At 45.7% G+C, this 23,328-nt stretch overlaps 1 protein-coding gene across 3 annotated transcripts; it reads right to left on the reverse strand.

Annotated features, from left to right (window-relative positions):
* Positions 1-2,087: 2,087 nt before the first annotated feature.
* MTHFSD (methenyltetrahydrofolate synthetase domain containing) lies at positions 2,088-22,070 on the reverse strand. 3 transcript variants are annotated; one of them, XM_076349001.1, is made up of 8 exons: positions 22,040-22,070; positions 21,733-21,836; positions 20,075-20,188; positions 19,362-19,475; positions 17,175-17,265; positions 16,191-16,303; positions 15,851-15,976; positions 2,088-7,625 (listed from the first exon to the last, which is right to left on the reverse strand). In XM_076349001.1, exons 1-8 carry the CDS (start codon positions 22,065-22,067, stop codon positions 7,110-7,112), a joined length of 1,206 nt encoding a protein of 401 aa, XP_076205116.1. In that variant the 5' UTR covers positions 22,068-22,070; the 3' UTR covers positions 2,088-7,109. The 3 variants fall into 3 exon arrangements, with proteins under 3 accessions (XP_076205116.1, XP_076205117.1, XP_076205118.1); XM_076349002.1 differs by lacking the exon at positions 20,075-20,188 and adding an exon at positions 20,235-20,348; XM_076349003.1 differs by lacking the exon at positions 20,075-20,188.
* Positions 22,071-23,328: the final 1,258 nt, after the last annotated feature.

Genomic DNA, 23,328 nt, shown 5'->3' on the forward strand with positions numbered 1-23,328 from the left:
AAAACCTTATTGTTGTTGAGCTTCTGGGTTGGAGATCTGTCTCTTTGCACAGACTTATAAAAAGCTCTCTGAGACCAATTCCCATTACCACAGGTTGCTCTGATCCATCAAACTTCTGATCAACGTTTTAAACCCAATCTTAATATGAGCTCAACATTTGCAAGGGAGACGCAGATCCTTCAGAAAAATTCACTGAGGTGGATCGCTGCGTAGTGAATGTGAACCTCCTCCTCTTGGACACTTCTCGCAGGTCCTCTGAGCGATTCCAAGAAGCCTGCAGGCCCCTGGTGCAAGCATCAGAGAGAAAAATGACAATCCTAGAGATCAAACCACCTCTGCTTAATTATGGAAAGAGATGCAGGGCCACTGGCTGTGCCACTTTACTTACACTGGTGTAAATACATGGGCCTGAACATAGGCGTTTCTTTATTTAAAGCAGCAGGAGTTGAAAGACCCAGAACGGTACAGAAAGTGCAGTTCTGCGGCTCAGCTCAGCTTCAGGCTAATTACTGAAAAAATAAGCAAACACACCTGGGAAAGCAAGATGACAGGGCCTGGAAAGTTTTGCAGGGACTTACAGTACCAGGAGTTCACTTGGAGCAGAACTTGCTACAGCAATTGTGTTCCTCTGCGGTGGTAAAGAAAAGCCGCTGCAGACCGGCTACCCGAGTAATCGCCTCCTTCAGAGAGATGGAAACGCCACGCTTCGGAGTCTGAGCAGTGCAGGTGCCTGGAAACACTCTGAAAACACGATATCCCTCTGGAAAAATGTAAGTATTACTCTTGTCTGAACAATTATTCACTCAAAAATACTAAGGAGTGGCAGCAATGGATACACTAACGCCTAGAAATGTAGAAGCTTTTGCAGCATTTCATGAATGTTTCCCTTCTTTCCCTGCCCTTTTTTTTCCTCCCGTCTAACAGTCCTGTGTGTTTGCCTTGTTCCTTAAAGAAAGAAAATCGCCCTGGTCCCTGTGTTCCTGCATGGGATGGGTGGACCTGCTAGACCTCTGGAGGAGGCACATTTTGGGAGAAGTATCTCAGTTCCTATCTCATGTCTTGTCTCACAAGGCAGGAGAGCTGCGGTTTGTCCCTGGACTGGAGAGAGGCTTGTGTGGGGTGCCTTGACGGGACGGCTCTAGCGGAGCCGGAGGACCCGCAGGATCGTATGCTTCCCAGCCACAGCAGGGCTGGCCGGCGGCTCCGGCCGGCGCGTGGAGGCAGAGCGACCACGATGCTGCAGCTCTCCGTTGGGAAGCAACAAGATGCCCTTCTGGGACATCAGGTACCCGTCACATGGAAAAGTCCAACAGCTACCACGCTATGGGGTCTGGGTTTTGTTTCTTTCTTGAGAGCTTTTGATGAGTTTCTAGTCTGTTCTCTGCAGTTGTTTTCCAAAGTGGTAGGAATTACCAGCTGGATGTAGTCTATCAGGAGCCATCTCTGCCTTCCTCATTTTCCCATCTGTAGAATGTGGATGTTACTGGGGCCACCGTAAAGATTGACTAGATAGGTCCGTATCCTGAACTCATTTCTCCCAGTGACTTCAGTGGGATGCCCAGCCCAGAACAATGGCAGGATACACGACCCTAAACATTTCTGCAGTGCTTTGAAAGATGAAAAGCAGTGACTCTTATACCTATGTCAGTGTAGGGGCCGGGAAACGTTTCATGATGTTTATAGCAGACATCACGGACATTACACATGAAAACATGGGAAATGGTGCACTTTTCTTGTAGGGAGATAATCTTTAATAGATGGCAACGAGGAAATAAAAGCATTCGTACACAACAGCCTACCTCACAGAGGGGTATGTTTGCCTGAGTAACATGGCCACAGCCACAGATGTTTCCTCCAGAGCCAGAACTGCTGCATGGAGCTGTTCCTTCTGAGGAACCGGAATGAGAGAAATCCCAGCACACGCTTTTCCTCCCCCTCCTCACCCCTTGCTGCAGTTGCGGAGAAAAAACGCAGCCCCAGTGCTAGATTTTTCAATGGAAACATTCCCCTAAAAACCATTTCTTTCTCCCTTCGGAGCAGTAGAAGACGATGAAATATATATAAAAAAAGACATGTATTTAACCATCCCTTTTCCAAGATATTTTATTGGTCTCCAAAGATAATGGGCTAAAGCCTCTGTCCTTAAAGGCTGCTTTCTGGGAGGGGACCAGGGACTGGTGCGCATGAAGATGCTGGAGGGCTGGATGGGGATCTGGCTGTGGGACCCAGGCTAGGGCTTTACTCTTTTCCCACCCTGATGGCGAGATTTTTCTTTTTTTTTTTTTTTTCCCCCTCCTTTTTCTCTCCATGGAAACAAATGATCTCTGACTCTTGTCACTCAGAGAAGACTACACAGCAACACGGCTTGTTTACTCGCTGTTGTCTTCGGTGGATTGAAGCTGTGTGGCCTTGTCCTTGTTCCAGGAAATGCATGGACATAGCTGTCTGAAGGAAAACCCTAATGATTGTATAGTTTTCAGCACTGAGTGGCAGTTAGCCACCTCGCTTTTATTGTTAGCAGATTACAGTGTTGCCTCACTGCTCTGTGCCACACACCACGCTGTGACTAATATCATTCAACAAAAGAAAACCCCCTCCAAAGTGACCATGTTCTCGAGCCTAGTGGATCTGGTAGAGGCTCCATTCATCCGATACCGTTTTCCCTTCGCATCTCTCCCGCAAGCGAGGATAGGAAGAGGAGCGGAGCTCATGTCCGTGATGTTAACACCTAGGGTGGTCGCTGCTGGATCCCACACCCCCCCAGCCGCCACGAGAGCGGAGCTGGGTTTGCTCACACCGACCAGCCTCCGGAGCTGTTCAGCATCTTTCCCCATCGAACCCTCAAAAAGAGGGGCGTGCAATAACAACATCCTAACTTGTTTGTGCCATGAAAGGAGCTGGAAAGAATGCACTGAACCACATGACAAGCGAGGACATCAGGCTGCGCAGAGAATAGAAAGACCTCATTTTTAATTACTTCTGAACAAAGTTGGCTCAGTAAAGTATTTCCCATTGTACTGCTGAACTTTTCTTCTCATCACACAGCAGTGAGACGCAGGCTCCTCTGCTGCTGCAAGTGAACTGAAATCAAGTCCGTGTTAGGGATCACTTCATTTCCTATTAAAAGCAGGCTACCCATCTATCACCAGCGTTTCAGACCTTTCTGCAGCGTCCAGGCACTTCTTTGTCATCGTGGATGTTTTTATCATGAGAGTCTTAAGAAGCAAGGACGTCTCACTGTCCTTACAGAAAGAGTCTGGGGGTTAAGTGCTTAAAGATACCTTCTCCCCATCGCTCCAGGCACGAGCGGTCACAGAAAGGCCATTCCAGAGAAACTGGCTTGAAGCATTGAGGCCTCTGAAATCCTAGACTGGTGCTTCAGTCACAGCAAGAAAGAGGGGCTGTAAGGGCCAGGATCCACCTGAGGCATATCTGCGTAGACGTAGCCCGGTTCAACCTCCGTGCTAACAGCAGGGCCTCAACTACAACAGGTACAAAATGAAGAATTATTGCTTGAGTAAAGGTTCTCATCTTTAAAGCCTGTTAATTCAGACTGTACATTCTTCAGGGCATGGACTTTATGGTTTGATTGTCGGTAAAATGTCTTGCATAGTCTTGCTCTGGGCCAAAGTAAAACACAAACAGGCTTCAGTTCCTCGAGTTTCATTATGAGATCAGAGTCCAAGGATTCGCTAAAATGTATTGCATTTCAGAGTTTCGTGGATTTAGAGAAAAGTTAGAAGTGACTCATGTATAACTGATGTCTTCCTGAACATGCAGAGAGCCTGAAACAATAGATCTAAGAGATGCAGACTGCCCCATTCACTTTTTCTTCAAAAACTGCTGTGTCCTCAAGTAGGAACTTGGTCAGCCCACAAGAAAAAATCCACATCACACAGCTAAAGACACCAGAAAGCCACGTAGGCGAGGGCCTTGGGCAGTCTTCAATTATTTTATTAAATAGCAATTTAGCATCTTGCATTGAAATGTCTTTTAGCTAAAGATGAGCAACTTCCCAAGCAGCAGTAAGGGCCCCATCCTCATCACTCCTTCCTTTGCTGTCCAAGACAGAAATTGCATCGACTTCAGAGCGCACAGGCTCAAACTCCTGCTGTGTTGGTACGTGACGCATTTCGGAAAGCATGAGCTGCGCCCTCCTCCTCACAGGTAAGCTTATAGAACAGCTTTGCTGCAAGTCATGCTGCTTTTTTTTTTTTTTTCTTCCCCAAAATGTTAATAGAGTTCTTGTTTTTCCTGCGGGAATCCTATAGCAACCCAAAGGTGATTTCTGAGGACTGCTGTTTTGCCTCCATGCAAGCCCTTACTACGAAACCTCTGCAGAAGCTCTGAACCCTGGTGAGCCTTCTGCAGCTTCAGGCTCTATTTTCAACAGCTGCCTGTACTAATTCCTTCCCTGCAGGTTGCTGCTCTTGAAGCAGAGATGACAGAAATGAACTTGTGCCTGCACTTCAGTTGCTACTGATTTGCTGAAGCTGCTGGTGCAGATGGGTTTGCAACAGGCTGCCAAACTCTGACCTGGAGCAGCTGCTACCTTGAATTAAAAACACACTTTAATGACTTTAAGATGGCAAGGCCCAAAAGACCTTGCCGTTTATTAATAACCTGGATCAAAAATGACTGCTTAAGTTGGAAAAACAATTATCATAGCATCAACATCATTATTTCGGTCCATTCAAGACGCTAATGAATGGTCCATTAGCTTAAGCTTATAGCAATTATTTTTCTTCTCTGAGCCTAACTACAGTTACATACCTCCGTCTAGTTAATGTCTTCTCCGTAGTGTGGTTTGGACTGTTAATTGCCTACTGGGAAAGTAACAAGGTAGTACTGCGAAATGCGGCCTCGCAATACAGGACAGAGAAAAGTGAGAGGCTAGAAGAGAACTGCAGAGATCTGCCCACCTGGATACAAACCTAGCACAGCTCACCCCACGGGTTACCCGCAGAACCACAACTGCAAACAGAAAACCATCCAGACACGTTTGTCCAAACAAAACTGGCTGCTGACTGCGCGCAGCGTTGAGAGCAAAGCAAGCAAACGCAACACATTTACCTATCACGTAACATGTAAACGTATCTGCAGTGAAACTTAACAGATGTTAAGAAAGGAAGTAAGGTAGAGGATGAAATTCCCACAGATTTGACCAGAGAAGGCTGGTTCAATCTGTAACGCAACAGGGCAAGTTTGAGATGCTGGAAGTTTTCATTAGCAGAATAACTTGCTTTTTAACTGCTAAGGTCACCTGGGCATCTTCACCAAAGCAAGCAGTATTGCAAGAGTCAAAAAGAAGATCAAATGATCACGTTACTTAATTTGCCATCATTTGGAAGGGGAAGACAGTGATGTATAATTATTTTTTTTGCTTTTCTTTCCTCTGCTCTCTAAGCTCACGATGTAACGAGCATGTTTAAGTAGTAACATAACCCCTGACTCTTCCCCTTGAAGTGCACAACTACCGAACCAAGACGCAGAGGACTCCGCAGTGCTTGTGTTTTAATACACACTGAGTGATACTGAAAATAATTTTGAGCCGGAGAAAAAGAGAGCATTTTAGAGCACAGCACTATTTTTTTTCAGAAACCTTTCCTTTGTTGACCTTACAAGAAGTTGAAGCAATGCTTGCCTTGAGCCCCTCTGTACAGAATACATGATAACGATGAGAACTTTTTATTTAATACTGTATGAAACGTCTGACCCTTGAGGCATAATAAGGTGCTTAAAATATACTTAACAGTACCCTCTGGCTAAAAAAAGTTTCCAACTCATACTTAAAAAAATATCCATTTAGATGCTTACTTTGACTATGTGCCCAGCATCAATGGCAAAAGTGCTTCTGTTTAGAAAGGATGGTTCAGCCAAAATTCAACTTGTTTTTCAGGAATAGGAAACCAAAGGAAAAAAGTAATAAAAGCCATACCAAATAAACCATCATTCTCCTTTACACCCTAAGTGAATGTTCACGTATGTGCAAATCTTACTGTTCAAGCTAGTACTTGATAGCACTTTCACAACGAAACGTTGCCAGTGCTGCTGTCTAACCCGCATCACCGCCTGATGTTGTGGGTGCAGGAAGACCACGCCGGTGGTGACGAAGGCACAGCAGGAACAGGCTTTGTTACTATCTCCAGCAACTTTTCAAACAACTCCATACCAGACTAGGCACCCACAAGTTTTGACCGTAGTCTGTCTGCTTTTCATTTCCACTACCATGATTAATATTAATGTAATTTCACGGAGGCAATGGAATCACACCAAATTGTAAGAGACAAGACAATCAGGAAAAGGGTCTATTTTATAATTATCTGCATCCATGAAAAAGGCACCTGAAGTGTTTTGGGGAAAAGCAGAGGAGAAAACTGATCTTCACTTTCCTCTGCCAGACTGAAATAAGAAATGTAAGGTTTACAAAGGGCTGAATTAATGAAACAAAGCTGAGAAAGGGGCTACCATCTCTTCCACCTGATGTTAATAGCTGTAACCACAACTCAGTGGCTGAGCCAGTGTTTCCACAGCCATTCTTCAAGAGCACAAAAAGGGCAATCTCTCACCCCCCAGCCATTTTTATGAAAAATATGCTGAAAACTACCAACAGGCAAAACCCATTTTTTAGTAAACAGAACTGTAACCCTTAAGACAGATTTTCTGCAGCTGGCTTTTAAGCTCACAAGTACAAATTTGCAGGTACAACCTTTAGATGACAGAACATAACCACCTCGCTACATGTGGCTGCAGACAGCTACCAAGGGACAGGTTTTTGATCCAGGCCTAACAAACATACACACCGAACAGCAAATCAACCCCTGGGCAACAAAAAACAAATACACAGAGTGTGGGTACCTTGTGGATAACCGTTTAGAGAAACGGCCCCTCTGTCATCTGTCTTGACAAATACACTTTGCATGTACAACTGCAGGAATGAGGCAGGCAAGTCAGCTGGGAGATGTATGCCTCATTTGTTTGGAAAGTTGGCTTCGCACTTGGTCGTTTAGCCTGCAGAAATCAAAGGAGATACTAATATCCTTGAAAACTTAGGTTGGCTTCTCACAAAACAATGAAAACATGCCTATTTTTTTTTCCTCTATTCATATTCATTTCTGACTATTGATTTCTACTTGCCCTTTGTTTCTCTGATTCTTGGCCAGCTCAACTCGCAAAGTATTACCCCCGAGGCTCAAGCCTTTCAAAGAGGATACAGCACTCTCTGCGGTTGCTTTATCCTTGTAATCGAGAAAAGCCCTGTGCTGCGCTCCTTGCCAATTCAGTCGTAAAGGAGTTGCACGGAATTCCCTTAAAGCACATTTCAGCTCGCTCACTCTTACGCTGGGAGGTATGTTCCCCACATACACAGTAGTAATCGTGCCAGATCCCTCTAATCTGGGACTTAAAGAATCACTTTCAACATAATGTTGTCCTATTTGAGCCGAGCCCATTGCAGCCTGCGGTCTTGTATTTTCAGCCTTCGCCTTCTCATTTAACACTGCTGGTGTGTTGGCATTTGCCAAGTCCGAATGTTCATCTTGGAGGGCAACTTCCTTGCCAGTCTGCTTCTCTCTGTATCGAAGGCTCTTTAGGATGGGGATTTTTTCCAGCATCTCATAGCTGACCTAAAAAGGAGGAAGACAGATACAATTATGAGACTTCTCTCCTTCCAGAAAAAGGAGAAGACCATCAGGACCCATTTGTGCCATAAAAAGAGAGGAACCTTATTATATTGCTACCATTCAGAGCGCCAGAGCATTCAAAATGTTATTAATTGCTGGCCCGATTCTGAAGTTGCTCCTAAATACACACTGCAGGACAAAAATAAACATTAGTTACTCTTTAGGCAAGCAGCACAATGTAGATCCAGCAGGAAAATCAAAACCAAACTCAGAACTATTCGATTTTGACATTTATTTATCAGGGTGCTTTCAGATTCGCATTCTCATTGTTATCCCTTAATATTTGCTTTGACCGAGGGCCTGTGCTCCTGCTCTGGCAGAATCTTACATGCCTACAATTCGTCAGACCATCAGGCACTTTCATTCTGCAGACCTCCTTGCACTCTTTTCCCCCCAAAACAGGATATCCCGTAGGCTGGGTCATACAATGGGGAGGGACGATGGTGTTAAGTTTGCGGCTGGGGAGCGTGCCTTGTAGCGGGGCTCCTATGAGCGTGGGCCCCGCTGGAGGCACGTTCTCTGGTTGTGGCACATCGCCACAGCCTCCCTCTTGTCATTTGACCTCACACATCACCCCCAGCTACTCATCAGATCCCACACCAGTCCGCTGGGCTGGATCACAGAACAGAAGAGCGCCCGGACGCTATATTTCAAAACTGTGAACCCTCTATCCCTCCATCCATCCCCAGTTCATAAGCAGCTTTTCTGGAAGGGCTCTTCCTCTCGACAGCTGAACCCTATCCATCTCAGGCATGAGATGCCCCAGGCTGCACTCAGTGACTGGCAGGAAACACAGTGGTTCCCTAGCTAATGTGGTCTAGCTTTTGGCTTGCAGGCTGCAGTTGGAAGGAGGAGTAATTCGTACTTGGCTGCTGGACAAGCAGAACATCCATCAACACGAGATCCAATTCTTAAATTTAGGGAGCAAAACAGAGCCTAAGGAAGCGAGGCCTTAGCTAGCAGAGACCCAAGCTAGTAGCCCACACAGTGTGAGCAAGCCACTCTAGCAGGGTACTGCACCCAAGCTTATGAGCCACTACTTCTCAGCAGGCTCTACTGGACTAGCACCAGCATATCCTGGCTAGAATATGCCTGCAGATCTCTCTCATCTCGGAGCCCCTGAATTCCTGGTTCTACAATTACAGTCAGAGTGAGTTTGGATCTGGCTGCACCACACAAAGTCTAAACTTCACACATCTCGAGGGAGAGTAGCCCAGCTCTGAAGTGACTCGAGTAAAATTAAAGATAGGGTGGGGACAACGTTAGGTTTAGGTAACAGGAAAGCCAGTCAACAGAAGTCTCTTAAAACGTTCCCAAGGCTCCTCTTCCAAGGAGCAAACAAGCAAGTTTTTTCAGGTTGAAACAAAATAAAAATATAATTTACATAAAGCCTGTCCTAGCTGTATCTTGTTAATATAATATCAAACAGCAGAATAGGACTAACCAGTATGGGCAGAGGCCACCTCCATTCTACCACACTGCAGACCCAGAGTCAAGGCGTTTGGGATCAGGCCCTTTAAACAAGCAAACTTTATGACTGAGAACAATTTCTGAACAAATCTGGCCTGATCTGGCAGCCAGTACAGAGAGGCAAGGACTTCCTCTGGGGCTCTGGGAGGCTCCGCACTCTGAAAGGTACATGCCATTTTCAGATTTTGAAGAGTTATTGCTCTGTGGATTCTTGGACTGATTTGTTTTTCTCAGCCAAGACTGCTGTGTTTGACAGCAAACTCCCTTCCCTGGGCGATACAACATCAAACCAATGGCTGAAGCCATCTTACTTTGTTTTTACTGGCCAACAATTAGGAACATTTGTTGTCCTCTGTCAAATTTCTATGTGAAATGTAAGCTCTATGCTAATTAAACCAAACAGGAAAAACATTTTTCTATTCTCATGCAACTAATCACTCCTGAGCCCAAAGCACAACCTTGATCTATTACCAAGTGTACGTACAGTTCCTTTCACCCTGAAATTAAACTCAGTTCCCAAGGCCTGGACTGGGTGTTTAGTTGGAAAGATCAATGCTACCAAGGGCAAACCCTCACCACTTTGTAGATTAAGGGAATCAGAGAGATAGGCACTGAGAGGATCATCTCTGGAACTCCCAGTCTTTCAAGGACAAACTAAGGAGAGGAGTTAGAAAATCCAAGGGCCAGCATATTCTCCAAGAGACTTCAACTGGCCAGGCTTCAGCATGGCTTCTCCTCTCACTAGAGCGGCCAGTAGTTCTTGGCATCTGACTGGAGCTCTTTGAGCTACTGTTTCAGGCTCCCTGCAAACTCAGGAAGATGTAGTTACAACAGCATATACGTCTCCGTAAGGGCTATGAACTAGTTTTCTATAAAAGCTGAAGCTCTGCTCATCAAACACCACCCCACGAGGTAAACCCATCATTACCTTAAATTCAGCCCTCTGTAGAGAGAACAGTACCGAAGCAACAAAGGCAGTTGATTTGGCACTCAGATTTGTTTGTAATAGAAAACATTCTGTAAAAAACCTACATTGGAGAAGTTCTGACACTGTCAACTGACATCCTTCTGCCACAAAAGAGAGACAGAGGATTTACCTTAGGGGCTGTTTTCCCTGGGGTCTAGGAGAATCTTTCAGCTGGGCCAAAGCTTTCAAATCCTTCCCTATTTTTCCCCACTTTTATGTCAAGGAAAGGCAGAAACTCAGTTTGGGATTTCAGAGTTTCAATTCAACAAACCAATTCACTACTTTTTTTGGGGTGCAGGGGGTGAGAGCCAAAAGGGCAAAGGGGGCAGTGGGTGGCAGAGGAGAGGAAAAAGCTTGCTCTGCTCTGTTGCAAAATAGCAAACAAAAGAACTCTGTGGTAGTACAATGTGTTGCTAATTACGATCATGCAAAAAGTTTCTTTTGTCTTGTGAGCTGTGGAGGATTGCAATGATTTATTTCCACGTGGAGAGAGGCCAAAGATATTCCTCCTCTCTTTCAAACAAGCTGCACGTTTCTTGGTCCTGTGCCGGCTGGTCACTCCTCCCTAGCCTTGCCTACTGCTTTAGGCTAAGCCAGGATGCAGGGGACTTGGGTTCCACCCCCAGTCTGGTTGATCCAGTTATGCGGACCTGGGCAAACCCACTTGGTGGAAGCTTCTTCCCTTGCTCCCCCCATTCCTATAAAGTCAAGGCCAAACCATTTATTGATGTTTGTAAACTTTGTATTGAGCGTTGGGATTTAGCTAAATGATTGGCTTTGGCAGCGAAGCCAGCTGAAGAAGTTTCCCGTTATCCCTTGACCACCAATTCCCAGGCCAGTGCCATACTTCAGCCCTCTGGGGTTGGCCAACAGAAGTGCTCGTGGGTCTGTGCTATAAACTCAGTAACTGAAGCGATTCAGGTTAAAAATAACTCCACCAAAGGCAATCAGTCATTTAACAACCCTGCCTACTCCCTGCCATAGCTGGGAGAGCCTTGGGGAAAGAGGACAGTAGGGTAGATGAATTCTTCTGGCACACAATTACCAGGCTATGGGAAAAGGAGCTGAGAAGGGAAACGTGGTCCCTTTCTGACAGAAACCTGAACAAAACAGAGTCTCGGATGCTGACTGCCAGTACAAATCTCCCAGCACTTAACCCTGAGCAGCCACTCTTACGACACCTGGTTTGGTCCCAAAACAACGTAGTGGCAGATGGACTTCTGCAACGTCTCTGCTGGAATATCAGGGCTCTCTTCAACCTCTGTTATTCCAGAGCAGTGAACGTAGCCACTTTCAATATTTTGCTGAGGAAAATGAAAGATGTGTTTGTCCTCTGACAGAATGAGTAATGCTGACCCCTGATACAGTGCAGGCCAAGCCAAACACCACTTTGATTTCCCTGGCAGCAGAGGCGGTGCAGTTCTGATGTACGGCAGATGAGGGAAGGACAGCTATAGATTGGAGAGCGTGCTAGGTCTGCTATTTAATTCTGCCTCACACAGCTACCCATCTGCACACACCAACCGATAGAAGAACACGTGGCTCAAGATGGAGACAGATGATGCTGCTGCCCTGCCGTGGAAGGCTGTGAACAAGACCAAACGGTCTTTAGTACAGCAGATCTACCAGCCCTTCCAAGTATTGAGGCTGTTAGGCAGAAGGTGTTTGAAAGATTCATCTTTGCCCACCCTGAGGGGTGTCTGACCCTAGACTCCTCATAAAAGCCTCCAGGACAGAGCCCACTTCTCGTGTTGTCTCCCTGATCAGTTGCTTGTTTCAAGGAGCACTGAGCTCACAGGGGTTTAAAGCACAGACAAAGCCAAGACAGCTAGGACGGGCCAGCACAGTCGAACATTTTATCATTCATTTGCACAAAATGTCCAAATATGTGCACGCAATCCGAGGGCATATTTCTGGGAGCTGGCAGCCCATGAAGTCTGCTAGTGTCCCTCAGGAGAAACTTATGCAACCCACATTTGGAATCCATCAGCAAGAACCGATTCCATGGACTCTGCAGCAAGGGTCAGATTTGCAAAGGTGTTGAGATGTTTAACCATGTGTGGAAGCATGCCCTGCTCACGCTATCCCTCCAAAAAACAAAACAAAACAAACCTTGGCTAAACTGACAGCAATTTTCTTCTGATGGCAACACTGTGTTGCCATCCAAAAACTGAAGGTTTTGCCAGCTTCGATGTGTGAATTTTTTGAGCTTTAAAACAACATAATTTTACTTTCCAAATATTCTATCACAGACGCAAATCAAAAGCTGTTTGTTGTCAGATAGTTTCCATCTCTGCCACTGCATACTAAACTCTTCCAACATTAGACCCAGGGATTCCCCCCAGTTCATTTCGTTTTGGGAAAAATCTTTTCCGACTTCCATAAAATTCTCAGCAAAAGAATGATTAAAGAAACAGAAGGAAATGCTTGCTAGAATCTAGGGATTTTTCCACCAACTACTCTCATTTCCCTCTTCATGACCCCGAATATTTTAATTGGTCTGTACAGTTTCAATTTAAAATAAGCACAGCACAAATAACTTCATAATTGTGACAAATATAATAGTGTCACAGATAAAGATCACAGCTACCCATACAAAATACTAGATGAGAAAGTAAGTCGTTTCATCAATTTAGAGTTCCCAGAAACAATGGGTTAGATTTTCAAGACAGATGAAGCCAAATAATTCTCCACTGGCATCCAAATAAAGTTTTCCAGAGTGCTCAGCTCTTAGCAGCTCTTGTTCTCCAAGAGCACATACTGATTTCTCAAAACCCTGCACTCAGATGCAGAAAACTTACCCATATACACACTCCAGTACTGCCTTTGTATTTAGAAGTGTTTCTAGAGTGCCTCGCACTGATATTGATAATGCTTCTTTGGTATTAATAATATTGTAGCTCTTACACTTCCTTGGAAGTCTTTAAATCAGCATTTCTGTGACAAAAATCACAGCAAGTAATTCACATCTTCCTGTTTGGAAAAACATACTACCTCGACAGCAAGAACTAGCTCAGCTGGAAATTCTGCACTGAGAAGAACTGACAGGAGGCAACTGAGGGCAAGTCATGCCAATTACCCCAAGAAGTGAATCGTTTACTCACAGAGGAACACCTATTTACCCCGTCCCCATATCTGACACACTACTTCCTCCCTACATAGCACTCAACAAACAAAAACACTCCAGGAAAATGCAGTACCCCTTCGGGCACAGAAATCTGGCCTGGAGACATGCATTTTGTTTGCTGCATAAGTACCTTCTTACCTCTTTCGAGCTGAAAACAGAGTGTATGTATTAATGGCCATTTATCCTAACAGCTTCAGGAAAGCACATCCTTTACAACAATGCTTGGCTGTAATCCCATGTTTGCAAACACCTTTAATTTAAGCTCTTAAATCATTGTCTTGGCTTGATCCAGCCCGTGTTCCTGAAGGATGAACTTTTTTGCAATGTATTTTACACAACACACATCTTAACAATACAGTTAAGCTACTTTCTGTTGACAAAACACCATATTTAGAAGTAGGTTATTTATTTACTCACTACCTCTTGGTTCATTTAGTCTTGCTCTGAGGAACAGGAATGCACCAGTAAAGCCAGGATTTGAAGGAGAAAAGGATGTAGAGAAAAGGATGTCGAAGCAGCCGGGAAAAGTCAAAGGACAAACACTTAAATAACCTGTATCAAATCCTGCATTTTTAACACCCTGTTGATTAACTAGACCTCCCACCTCCAAGACCCTCTGTGCAAGAGTTGATCATGCAGTTACCACCACAACCACAAACATACACAAGTCGTTCAGCTCCCTCTGAAAGAATAATGCTAATTTCTTTCTTCATCAGGTAGATGCAACACTTTGTTCTTGTCCCAAAACAATAGAAATGTAATGATTATCCCTGCTCTGGCTAGTATTCTCCAGCATGCTTATCTCATCAACGTACGCTCTGAAGAACAACCAAAAGCAGTTGTAGGTGTTAAATCAACATTCAAATATTCAGATAAATGCCCAGTCGTGTGATGTGCTCCATTCTCAGTGAAAGCTGTAGAAAATTCAGCAAGAGCTGTATTTTTCACACAATACCACTAATGTTGAATTTACTATAAAAAAAAGTTTCACTGTCTCATGCAAACTGGCTAAAGTCAGTGTGGCGCAAGCTTTAGATACAACTCTACTAAGCATCTCCTCAAGCTTTAGACACAAACACAAAGGAGCTGCGGCAAATACTTCATTAGTTTATGGGGTGTATATTGTAACACCAATCTTGATTTTTTTTTTTCCTCTGAAAAGCAAAGAAATGCAAAGGTAACATCGAATTTGATACATCGCTTGGCACTGACTGACTTCTCATGAGAGGCAAAAGTTTCACGGAAGTTCAACAGCCCCTGCAAGAGACTGCGTTCCCCAGACCTTTGAGAAATGCTGCTGCTAAAGGGAATCAGACAGGGAAAAAAAAAAAAAAAAAGAAAGAAAAAAGCATTAGCAAGGCCACTTACTGAGATTGAAGTCTGACACTAAAACAGACAGACTGTGATCAAAAGTATGTTGGCAAGATGGATGGAGCACAAGGGGTAGGCCTTCAAAACAATTACAGTCAATAATACCCTAAAAAAAATTACGATTCAAAAATAATTCAGTGGAAAAAATGCACTAGTACAGACAGAGCTTTTATTTATTTATTTATAACCTCAAATCCTCAACCACAGGCAGGGTAAAATACTCTCCCACCAAAGGAGTAAAAATAGTACTGGCTAGAATTGTTTGTTGTAGATACATTACCTTAACAAATTTAACTCTTTTTGCTGGTTGGCAAGTGCTTAACAAACAACTCTTGATTTCCCTAGAAGTATTCACTAATAATTCCTCAGTGGTTTCTGCAAGACATGGGTACACTATTCCTCATTTCAGTGTTCCTACTGTTACTCAACCATGCGGGATTGCGTCTGCTCCCTAACTGAATGGTTTTAGGAATGAAAATCTAATGACAAAGAAGGAGTTTTCCCAGCATGAACTTCCAGTAAAACAATTCACTAAACGCTTTTCCAAAACCACTTGTGAAACTGCTGAAGTTTCTGACAATCTTGGGCGGGGAGGCCAAACCCATAAAACATATTTATCAATAAATAACAATTCATGATTTAAAGTAGTATAAAGTCACTATTCCTCCACCTGAAAATGAGCTCCAGCCACAAATTCATCTATCCTTTGAAAGTTCATCCCATACATCCTCTACGTTGACAGCAATGTACCAGCCACGAGGTCACGCTTTCCTTTCACAACCGGAGCAGCACATATTCCACCCATTCCACACGGCCTAATGCCATGAAGTTCTCTCTGTGGTACTGCCTCCAGAAAACGAACAGAGCCAATTGCAATGAGCACTGAGGAATAAAACACATAAGGTGGAGAAGCCCCTCAGCTTACGTAGACTATTATACCACAAACGACTACAAGACACCACGTCTATCTTAAAAATCCACGATGTTTCCAGTGACTCTCACCCTATAATCCATTTCGTACAGCAACCTCAGCTTCAACAATACCTTTCTCCTCCTCACCATTACCACTTAAAAAACGCTGAACACACATGCTGTTGTTTTGTTTCATCTGACAAACACATTTGCTCCTTTTCCAAGTATTTCTAATACAACAAACGTGTTCCTATGTAAAAATGGGGGACTTATCAACAGAATGGCAGTACCAGTAAGCCACCGTTAGCAGAGGTAACTTGCCTTATGCCATATTATTCCCTGAGGTTTCGGTCGTTTGCAATTAGTCTTGATAGTTCTTGTTGGAGTGAGTATATAATCCACAGTTAAATCATGATCATCAAGAAGCTCTTCTGCTATGTCAACCACCTACGAGGAACAAGAGATTTGGCAAATAGTTAAAAACAAATTCACTAAAATTGCACGCCATTCCTGATGTCTCACAACATATGAAAATCTGTCAATGACAGTGGAAACAAAGTAAGGACGCTACACCAACATCATTCCAAGTCTCTTCTTCAGACATACCATTCAGTATCACACAGTTCTGACTCGTCACTTGAGAGCTGATATTTTAGCTTACCTGGCAGTCATGCACAATAGTAATTACAGGTGTATCCGCCCGCACTGCGCCCATTGACACCATCATTGCATATTCCATGTCTGCATAACCTTCCCCTTTTCCAATTCTCCAGCCTAGAACACACAAAAGCAAACAGTGATGGTAAACACAGAAGCAGCAGAGTGGAAAGGCTGGTAACTATCAAAAGCATGCAATTAAACTAAGCAGTCTGCAACAGGTAAACCAAACACAGAGTTGTAAGTCGGGAATCGGCATCTCTCACAGAATGCAACTTTCCTTGTAATCAGCACTGAAATTAAAATAAAACATTAGTTTCAATGAACTCCTAAAGGATCCCAGGAGCCTCCTACTCAGGATAAACCAAACTTAGTCCAATTCAGTTAACATAGAAGCCTATTTACTCATTGTAATTAGAACCCTCTATTCATGCCAAACATAGGTTAACTTCATGTGGGTAAAGAGGAGTCTGGGTCGCACACAAAGAGCATGTTATTTTTAGGCAATGGATAAAGTCAGTGGAAAATTTTTCATCACCAGCAGGTCTTCAAAATACTAGAAAATGTAAAATCTGATCCTCAAATAGGTACCAAATCAGCAGCTGTAACACATGTCCTTTCACATACCCTGTGAGAGCAGAGCAGATCCTCCGAACAGGGAGCCCTCTGACTCTTTTAAAAGAAAAAAAAAAAAAATGTGCTTGCCTGAATAGTTCTACTGAAGGCCAAAACACTGGCCTGCACGCTCTAAACCACACTGCTGCCTGCCCACGCAGGCCTGGCGGCACTGCTGTAAAGCAGGCATCGATTCTTCCTGGTTGGATTGGGATCAGTGACTTGTCACACAGAAGAGACAGAACTCGAGACCGTAATACAGTTCCAAAGATACGTTCGGGTCTGCCAAAAGGAACACGTAGTGTAGCCTACTGACATTGTGAATTGTGACTTAAGACCCTCCTCCTGAAAAGCTTACAAGGCTTTATCTTACCTTTTTCAGAGACGGCCACTGATCCTACAACAACCAAGTCCACTCGTGCTTTCCCATCAAGGCCTACAGGCACACTGTATTCTTTTATACCCTGCAAGAAAAACATAATCTTCGGTTGGCAGAGTGCAGTCTTCCAACCAGTGAGGCAGAAATCCAGAATATTTTGATAAATCCAAGTAACTCCCCACATTTCAAAGTGTTTCTTCCATGTATAGCCAAGCTGTACATGGAAGGAAATCCTCTAGGGAATCCTAGAATACATTCCCTACCACAGTGACAAGAATTTTGGCACACTTCAAGGAGAGCTAAGGGAGGTGGGCACTTTTCTAAGCAAGGTTACTTACTTGGGATCAAAAACTCGTATTTTGAAACCCTTTATTGGACATCCATTTCTAAAAATGAGGGCAAATGACACTTCCTACCCTACTACTACTAACTTAAAGTCATAATATGCAAATTCATGCCCATGAGGAATATCAGAGCACTACAAATCCTTAAATTAATTCTCACAAAGTTAATTTAGACACAGACAGCTACAGCATAAAGATGTTAAGCTGCTTGTCTGAAGTCACACAAAATGCTTTACTGAAGCACAACCAGGTACATAAGCCGGATCACTCTCCATTTCACACGGCACCCACTGCACTGCCAGTTTCTCCACCCCTACATCTTTAAAAGCACCTTCCAAAGTTGCCTACGTGTTCCCCGAGACGATATTCCTTGACACTTTGCTGCATGACCATCATTCAGGATGTGCCACTGCAAAGCTAAGCTATCTTTACCGTAACTTTCTATCTAAGACACTAATGACCAGAAAAAACACACTGTTCCTAACAAGTGGAAAAAAAACCCGTCACACAGCCCTGTCATCCTTTTTTTCTTCCCCTCTCTCCCCCCTCATTCCCAGCCACCCCTCTTCAGGCTCCTCTCTAAAGAACATATCCTAACAAAATTCTGTACAGAGCTGCAGAAATTAAAAATGGTGTTTACCTGGGCTTTCAAACATCAGAGGTTTAAAACTTTTAGAAAGATATCTTATGATTCATTCACTCTTAATACATGTGTACAGCATAATGTAAACCCTCCTCATACCAGTTCAACTTTATGCTAAGTTAATCCTCACAATAAAAAGCCAAATATTTCCTGTGTGGAGCACAAAAAGATCAGTAATTTGCAGCTGACTATCAGTAATAATGCTCATTATCCACTTCACAGCAGTGTGGTAAGAATTGTTTGCACAGTGCTTTGTAAATATAAACCGCTAATAGCATTTATTCATTAGTACGCCCGGTTGGGGGAAAAACCAGACACATGGTGGTAAGATCACAGATCAGATACGAGGCCTGAAGCCGGTCAAGAGAAAGGTCTCTCAAAAGTGCTCTTCAACCCTGAAAAGCTTAATTAGTTAGTGACTTTAATAGAAGTTCCAACAAAGAAAGTCGCTACTAATTACCATCCATTTACAACCCTCAGTTGTATACAGGATTACTGTAGAACTTTATTGCCTTTAGCAGGAGATAAAGGACGAAATAAAACCTATATAGCTGGCCTATTCGTTTTGTACAAGTTACACGTTCATATCAAATAAAGATGCGTACAAAATAACGCAGGTTTCCCTGCCAAACGACTTCAGCCGTACAGTATGGTATTTTAACACCAGAGGGCAGCAACATACCACATTTCAAAAGAAAACTGTTAACACATTTTTGTACCTCGGTTGATGCAAATGACGGAATTAATGTTTCTTTAGACTTAGGATTCTGAAAGAACTGATCTTTCCTATTTAGTAAAACCCAGTATTTCATTGACCAGATTATGCAGAAACTGTAAACATGAAAATATTCCTTACAGGGTTCACTAGCTCAAAACTGCAGAATATAGGAGTACTATTTATTAGAAACCTAAAGATCTAACTCACCTATGAAAGCTGCTCATAATGTTCCAAAAAGCATTCACAAAATATCGATACCATTCTACTAATAAAATACAGTGAAAAGACTAAATTTCCTCATGATTTAAGTGCCAACAAAAAAAATATTCATGGTGGATGTGTACGCAAAACAAGGAATAACATACTAGCAGAACAGTATTTCAGGCAGCATCTGGTTTTCCAACCTCCAGCTGGACTATCAAAACACAGCACTCTTCTACAAGTTAATTCAGACCTCCCCCAGTTTTCATGCCTACTTGAGACGTAGCACATATTCGCAGGATCTCCTTAGTTGCACCTGAAGGTGGAACAATCCTATTGAACAGCCCAGTTCTCAGACGTGGTGTCGGAACCAACAGAGTCTTCCTTGCCTGTGTAACAAAAGAAGTCATCGCATTAAAAAGAGGTGGGCTCATTCTACACTCAAGAAATATTTTTTACTGTCCCATGGGTCTCCATGTGGTCAGTCATCTTATTTGATGATGTAGTTCGCATTGTTGATTTTGTAGAGCTTGTAGATGAATTCCCTCCAGTACAGCAAAATTCCAGACAAGATTTTATTTAAGAAATAGATGGCAAGATATACCTACCGGTCTAAAGTGCACGTCCACAAATGAGCTACACACATGAGCTAGTGACCACGCACAGGGCTGAGGTAAGTCTGACACACATTCACCTGGTGATTAATGTAAGGCAATCTGATGCAAGGCTACCTTACGTGTTTTGGGGAATAAGAATACAATGACAGTGAAACAGCTACTGCTCCGCAGAAACATACTAATTTCCCCAAACCCTACCTCCACCTTCACCATTTGCCAAAAAGGCAAGGACATCCTTACATGAGCAACCTCATGAGGCTTAGGACTCGTAAAGCTCCTGCCGGAGAAATGGCAGGCGTTGGCCATGAGATGCCGCCAAGCCCTGCACTGCTGTCCCGCTCTCCTCCTTAGGGGTGCAAAGGTCCTGTTACCTGCAGTGCAGCTAGCCGAACACCTTCTAGAGGTTTGTCAGGATCCACTTTAATCTCACGTGCTCTGTCGAACACATCCAGCTCTTTAATAGAGCAGCAAGCCTGGCGAGACCCCTGCGTGAAGAAAGGTATCAAGAGAGAAGAGAACACTTTCACTTACTTCCAGCGTTAGAAAGCGAGCGTTCTTTTGGGGAGCATCGGGATTTATTTTTACAGTATTGGCAGCTTTGAACTCCCGTAAACCCAGAAGCCTTGTCGCAGCATGGGAGGCACCCTGTTTTCGTAAGATATCAGTGCATCACCAAGGAGTTCACAGCAGAGATGGGAAATTTACAATCTTTCATCCTATAAAGAGGCCGATTTCCCCAGATTTGAAGTAGGAGGAACACACAGCTAATTTTGTGACGTTTTCTATGGGAAACTCTCGCATACTGACAGACGCTGAGTGCTTGACTGGTATCTTGCAGGCCTCAGAAAAAGAGGGGATCCAAGTACACTCACTTTGCCTGCCTTCACCCTCATTCACACCTAACTCAAAGCTGGAGACCAGTTTCCCTTTTTGGTCAACGAATACAAACGATTCCTTTAAACACAAGCCATAGTCGGAGACTCTTTTAGATGAAGACCTTCTGGACAGGGCTCTCTACAGAGACTATACTGAACTCGGAAGATTCACTTCTTAACTGAGTAAGGTGCTCAAGCTTAGCAGAGCACACACTCCCCAGGGTGTAATTTCACCTCTGATATCCCCTTGCTTAAGGGCGTGATAGAGCCTCAAGCTTCCTTCACCCGCTTCAGCGCCTATTCTATCTCAGCGCCAAACTAAGGCGGAATGTTTCTGCCAGTCCCTTGAGCAAAAACAGGGCCACTCTCCTAATGCCGCTCATGGGCTAAAACACTCAACGCACACCCCCACAATGCGATTTTGGTCATCGTTTCTTCAACATATGGCAGATACGTGGCTGCACACCTTGAGCTTGGATTAAAACAGGCAGACGGTAAAGCGGTGGCCTTGAGTAACTGAATACTTGAAAGTCCTCTTATTTCTTCCTCCCACCCACCAAACTAGGGACACAACGAAGCCAGAGCAGGAGGAAGGGTTCTCCCACCACTGCCCAGCAACACTTTGCCAGCACCAGCTTGGCCACCGTTCGCGTTCCAGCAGCGCGCTGTATGTTCCCGGGCGAAGTCCTACAAGGTGGGTGACCTCAGCTTTCCCTCCCAACGGACCTGCTGAGGACCCTGGGGCGTGAAATCCAGTTCCAAATGCCTCCGTTTCCCCACCCATAAATGTATTTACCTCGTTCGCAAAGTATTTCTGTATCCACTGATTAAAACGCAGCACCCGCCTGCCACGCCTTGCTGGGTACCGATACCTGCCTTTCTTTACTCGCTATGAATTATATACGTGTGCTGTTTGCACCGTGGCGTTTTACAGAGCTCTGCCACCCTCCGCCGTCGCTCGCCAGCCGCCCGGCCCGCGGGAGCGGGCGGTTCACAGCTGCCCGTTCGAGGGCTGCAGCCACAGGCGGGGAGCAGGCAGGGGAGCCGGGGGCGGGCCCTGCCGGCCCGGGCTCCGGAGCCCGGCGGGGCCCGCGGCTGGGGGAGGAGGAGGAGGAGGAAGGAAGCGGCCCGGCCCCGCTGCCGGGTCGCCGTACCTTGAAGTTGGGGATGCGGCGGTGCACCGGCCGCGGGAAATCGGCCAGGCCGCTGGCCTCCAGGTAGTCCCACACCTTCTCCCGGACGTCCCACTTGGAGGCACCTGGAGGAGGGCAGAGCCGAGGGCACCTCACGGGGGAGCGCCGGGCCGGGCCGGGCCGGGCCGGGCCGGGCCGGGCCGGGCCCTCCGCCCCCCTCCCTCAGCCCAACCGTCGCCCCCCAACGGCCGCGCTCGCGCTCGCGCCCCCCGCCCCGCCGTGACGTTGACGTAGCCCGCCGCCCCGCCCCTCCGCGCGCGCCGCTCACCCGCGCGCAGCCGCACGCCCCCCTCCATAGCGGCGCGACCGGCGGCGGGGAGAGGAGGAGCCTCCGCCTTAGCCCCGCCCCTCCCGCAGAGCGTCTACGGCGGCGCGGAGGGACCAAACGGCCCCGAAGGCGGAGCGGAGGAGGCGCGGGGACGGAGCGCGGGGATGGCGGCCGCGGCGCTGTCCGGGCCGGGGAAGGGCCGCCCTTGGCCCGCGGTCGCCTGGGCGAGGAGAGCCCCCGGGGACGGGGCAGCCCGTGCTGCCGCCGGAGCCCCCTTGTGCAGCGCAAAGGCCGCGAGGGAACCTGGGCCTAACGGAGGGCCCTTTCCTCAGGGGGTCGGGCCCGGTTTGCGGGGCCGGGCGGGAGCGGTGGGCGCCGAGGAGAAGCAGTGCTTCACGCAAAAGCGTGTGCCTGTGGCGGCCTGGGCTCCCTTCTCCGAGTGCCTCTGTTGGCGGGCAGCTTCCAGGCCGTGAAATGGCGCCCTGCAGCAGAGGGCTGCCGGGGGCCTCCTCGCCCGGGCCCAGGGCGAGCCGTGTGAGGGGTCGCGCACCCCCGAATCTGCAGCGGCACCACCGATCTTTCTCAAGTTAAACGTGGAAAGGGACGTGCCATACCGTTAACATCGTGAGCGTGCACCCCCAGGGTTGCAGAAGTACCGCGGTCTTTCAATCGCGCGTTGTAGCTGGGGGAAAACACCCCGCTTTTCATAAAATAAACTCCCAAATCAATTACTTTTCCATCTGAAATTGGCCGGTCGTGAATAAAGCAGTACCCAGCCTTTACGTGGGCTTCCAAGTCTGCCCGCTTTCAGAAAGTGCACGTCTCGCTCGCGTTTAATAGGCTAGTAAATGGTTTGTTTGCATGATTTATTATTTATAGAATTAATGTATTTGACAATTACTCCAAGAAGAGGGAGGCCGTTGAGAATCTCGGCATTCCTGAGCGGAGTGGGATGGAAGGGTCATGGGAACAAAGAAGCGGAGGTTTATTTTAAAGTGTGTCGGGGAAGGAGGGGAAATGGCTTTTGAATTTGGTTTCTAATCTGCTTGGCTTGGATGCTACCAATACACATCCACCGTCAGAGCCGACTGTTGCTCTGCCAACCGAAAAGCGGAACAAATTCGGATGCTCTTCCCTGAATAGTTACAGATGTAGCTGGGCAGATGCAAGCGCGTTTTCTCTCTGTGGCTGCTGTCGGTTGCTGAACTGTTTGTTTCACAGTGCGAACCAAAGGCCAGGACTCCGCTGGGTTCAGGAGTCTTTCCCCCTCCAACTACGTGTGTTTTTTC

Source organism: Aptenodytes patagonicus, chromosome 11 (genome assembly GCF_965638725.1).
Source record: "Aptenodytes patagonicus chromosome 11, bAptPat1.pri.cur, whole genome shotgun sequence".
NCBI lineage: Eukaryota > Metazoa > Chordata > Aves > Sphenisciformes > Spheniscidae > Aptenodytes > Aptenodytes patagonicus.

Bases quoted from the DNA above. Each gene is read 5' to 3' on its own strand.
- MTHFSD (XM_076349001.1), bottom strand. From the start codon at position 22,067: ATGGAGGGGGGCGTGCGGCTGCGCGCGG. The intron at 21,837-22,039 runs GTGAGCGGCGCG...GCCCTCCTCCAG, and splicing joins GGGCGTGCGGCTGCGCGCGG to GTGCCTCCAAGTGGGACGTC. The intron at 7,626-15,850 runs GCAAGTTACCTC...CCTCCTTTTTAG, and splicing joins AGGGAATAATATGGCATAAG to GTCAGCTATGAGATGCTGGA.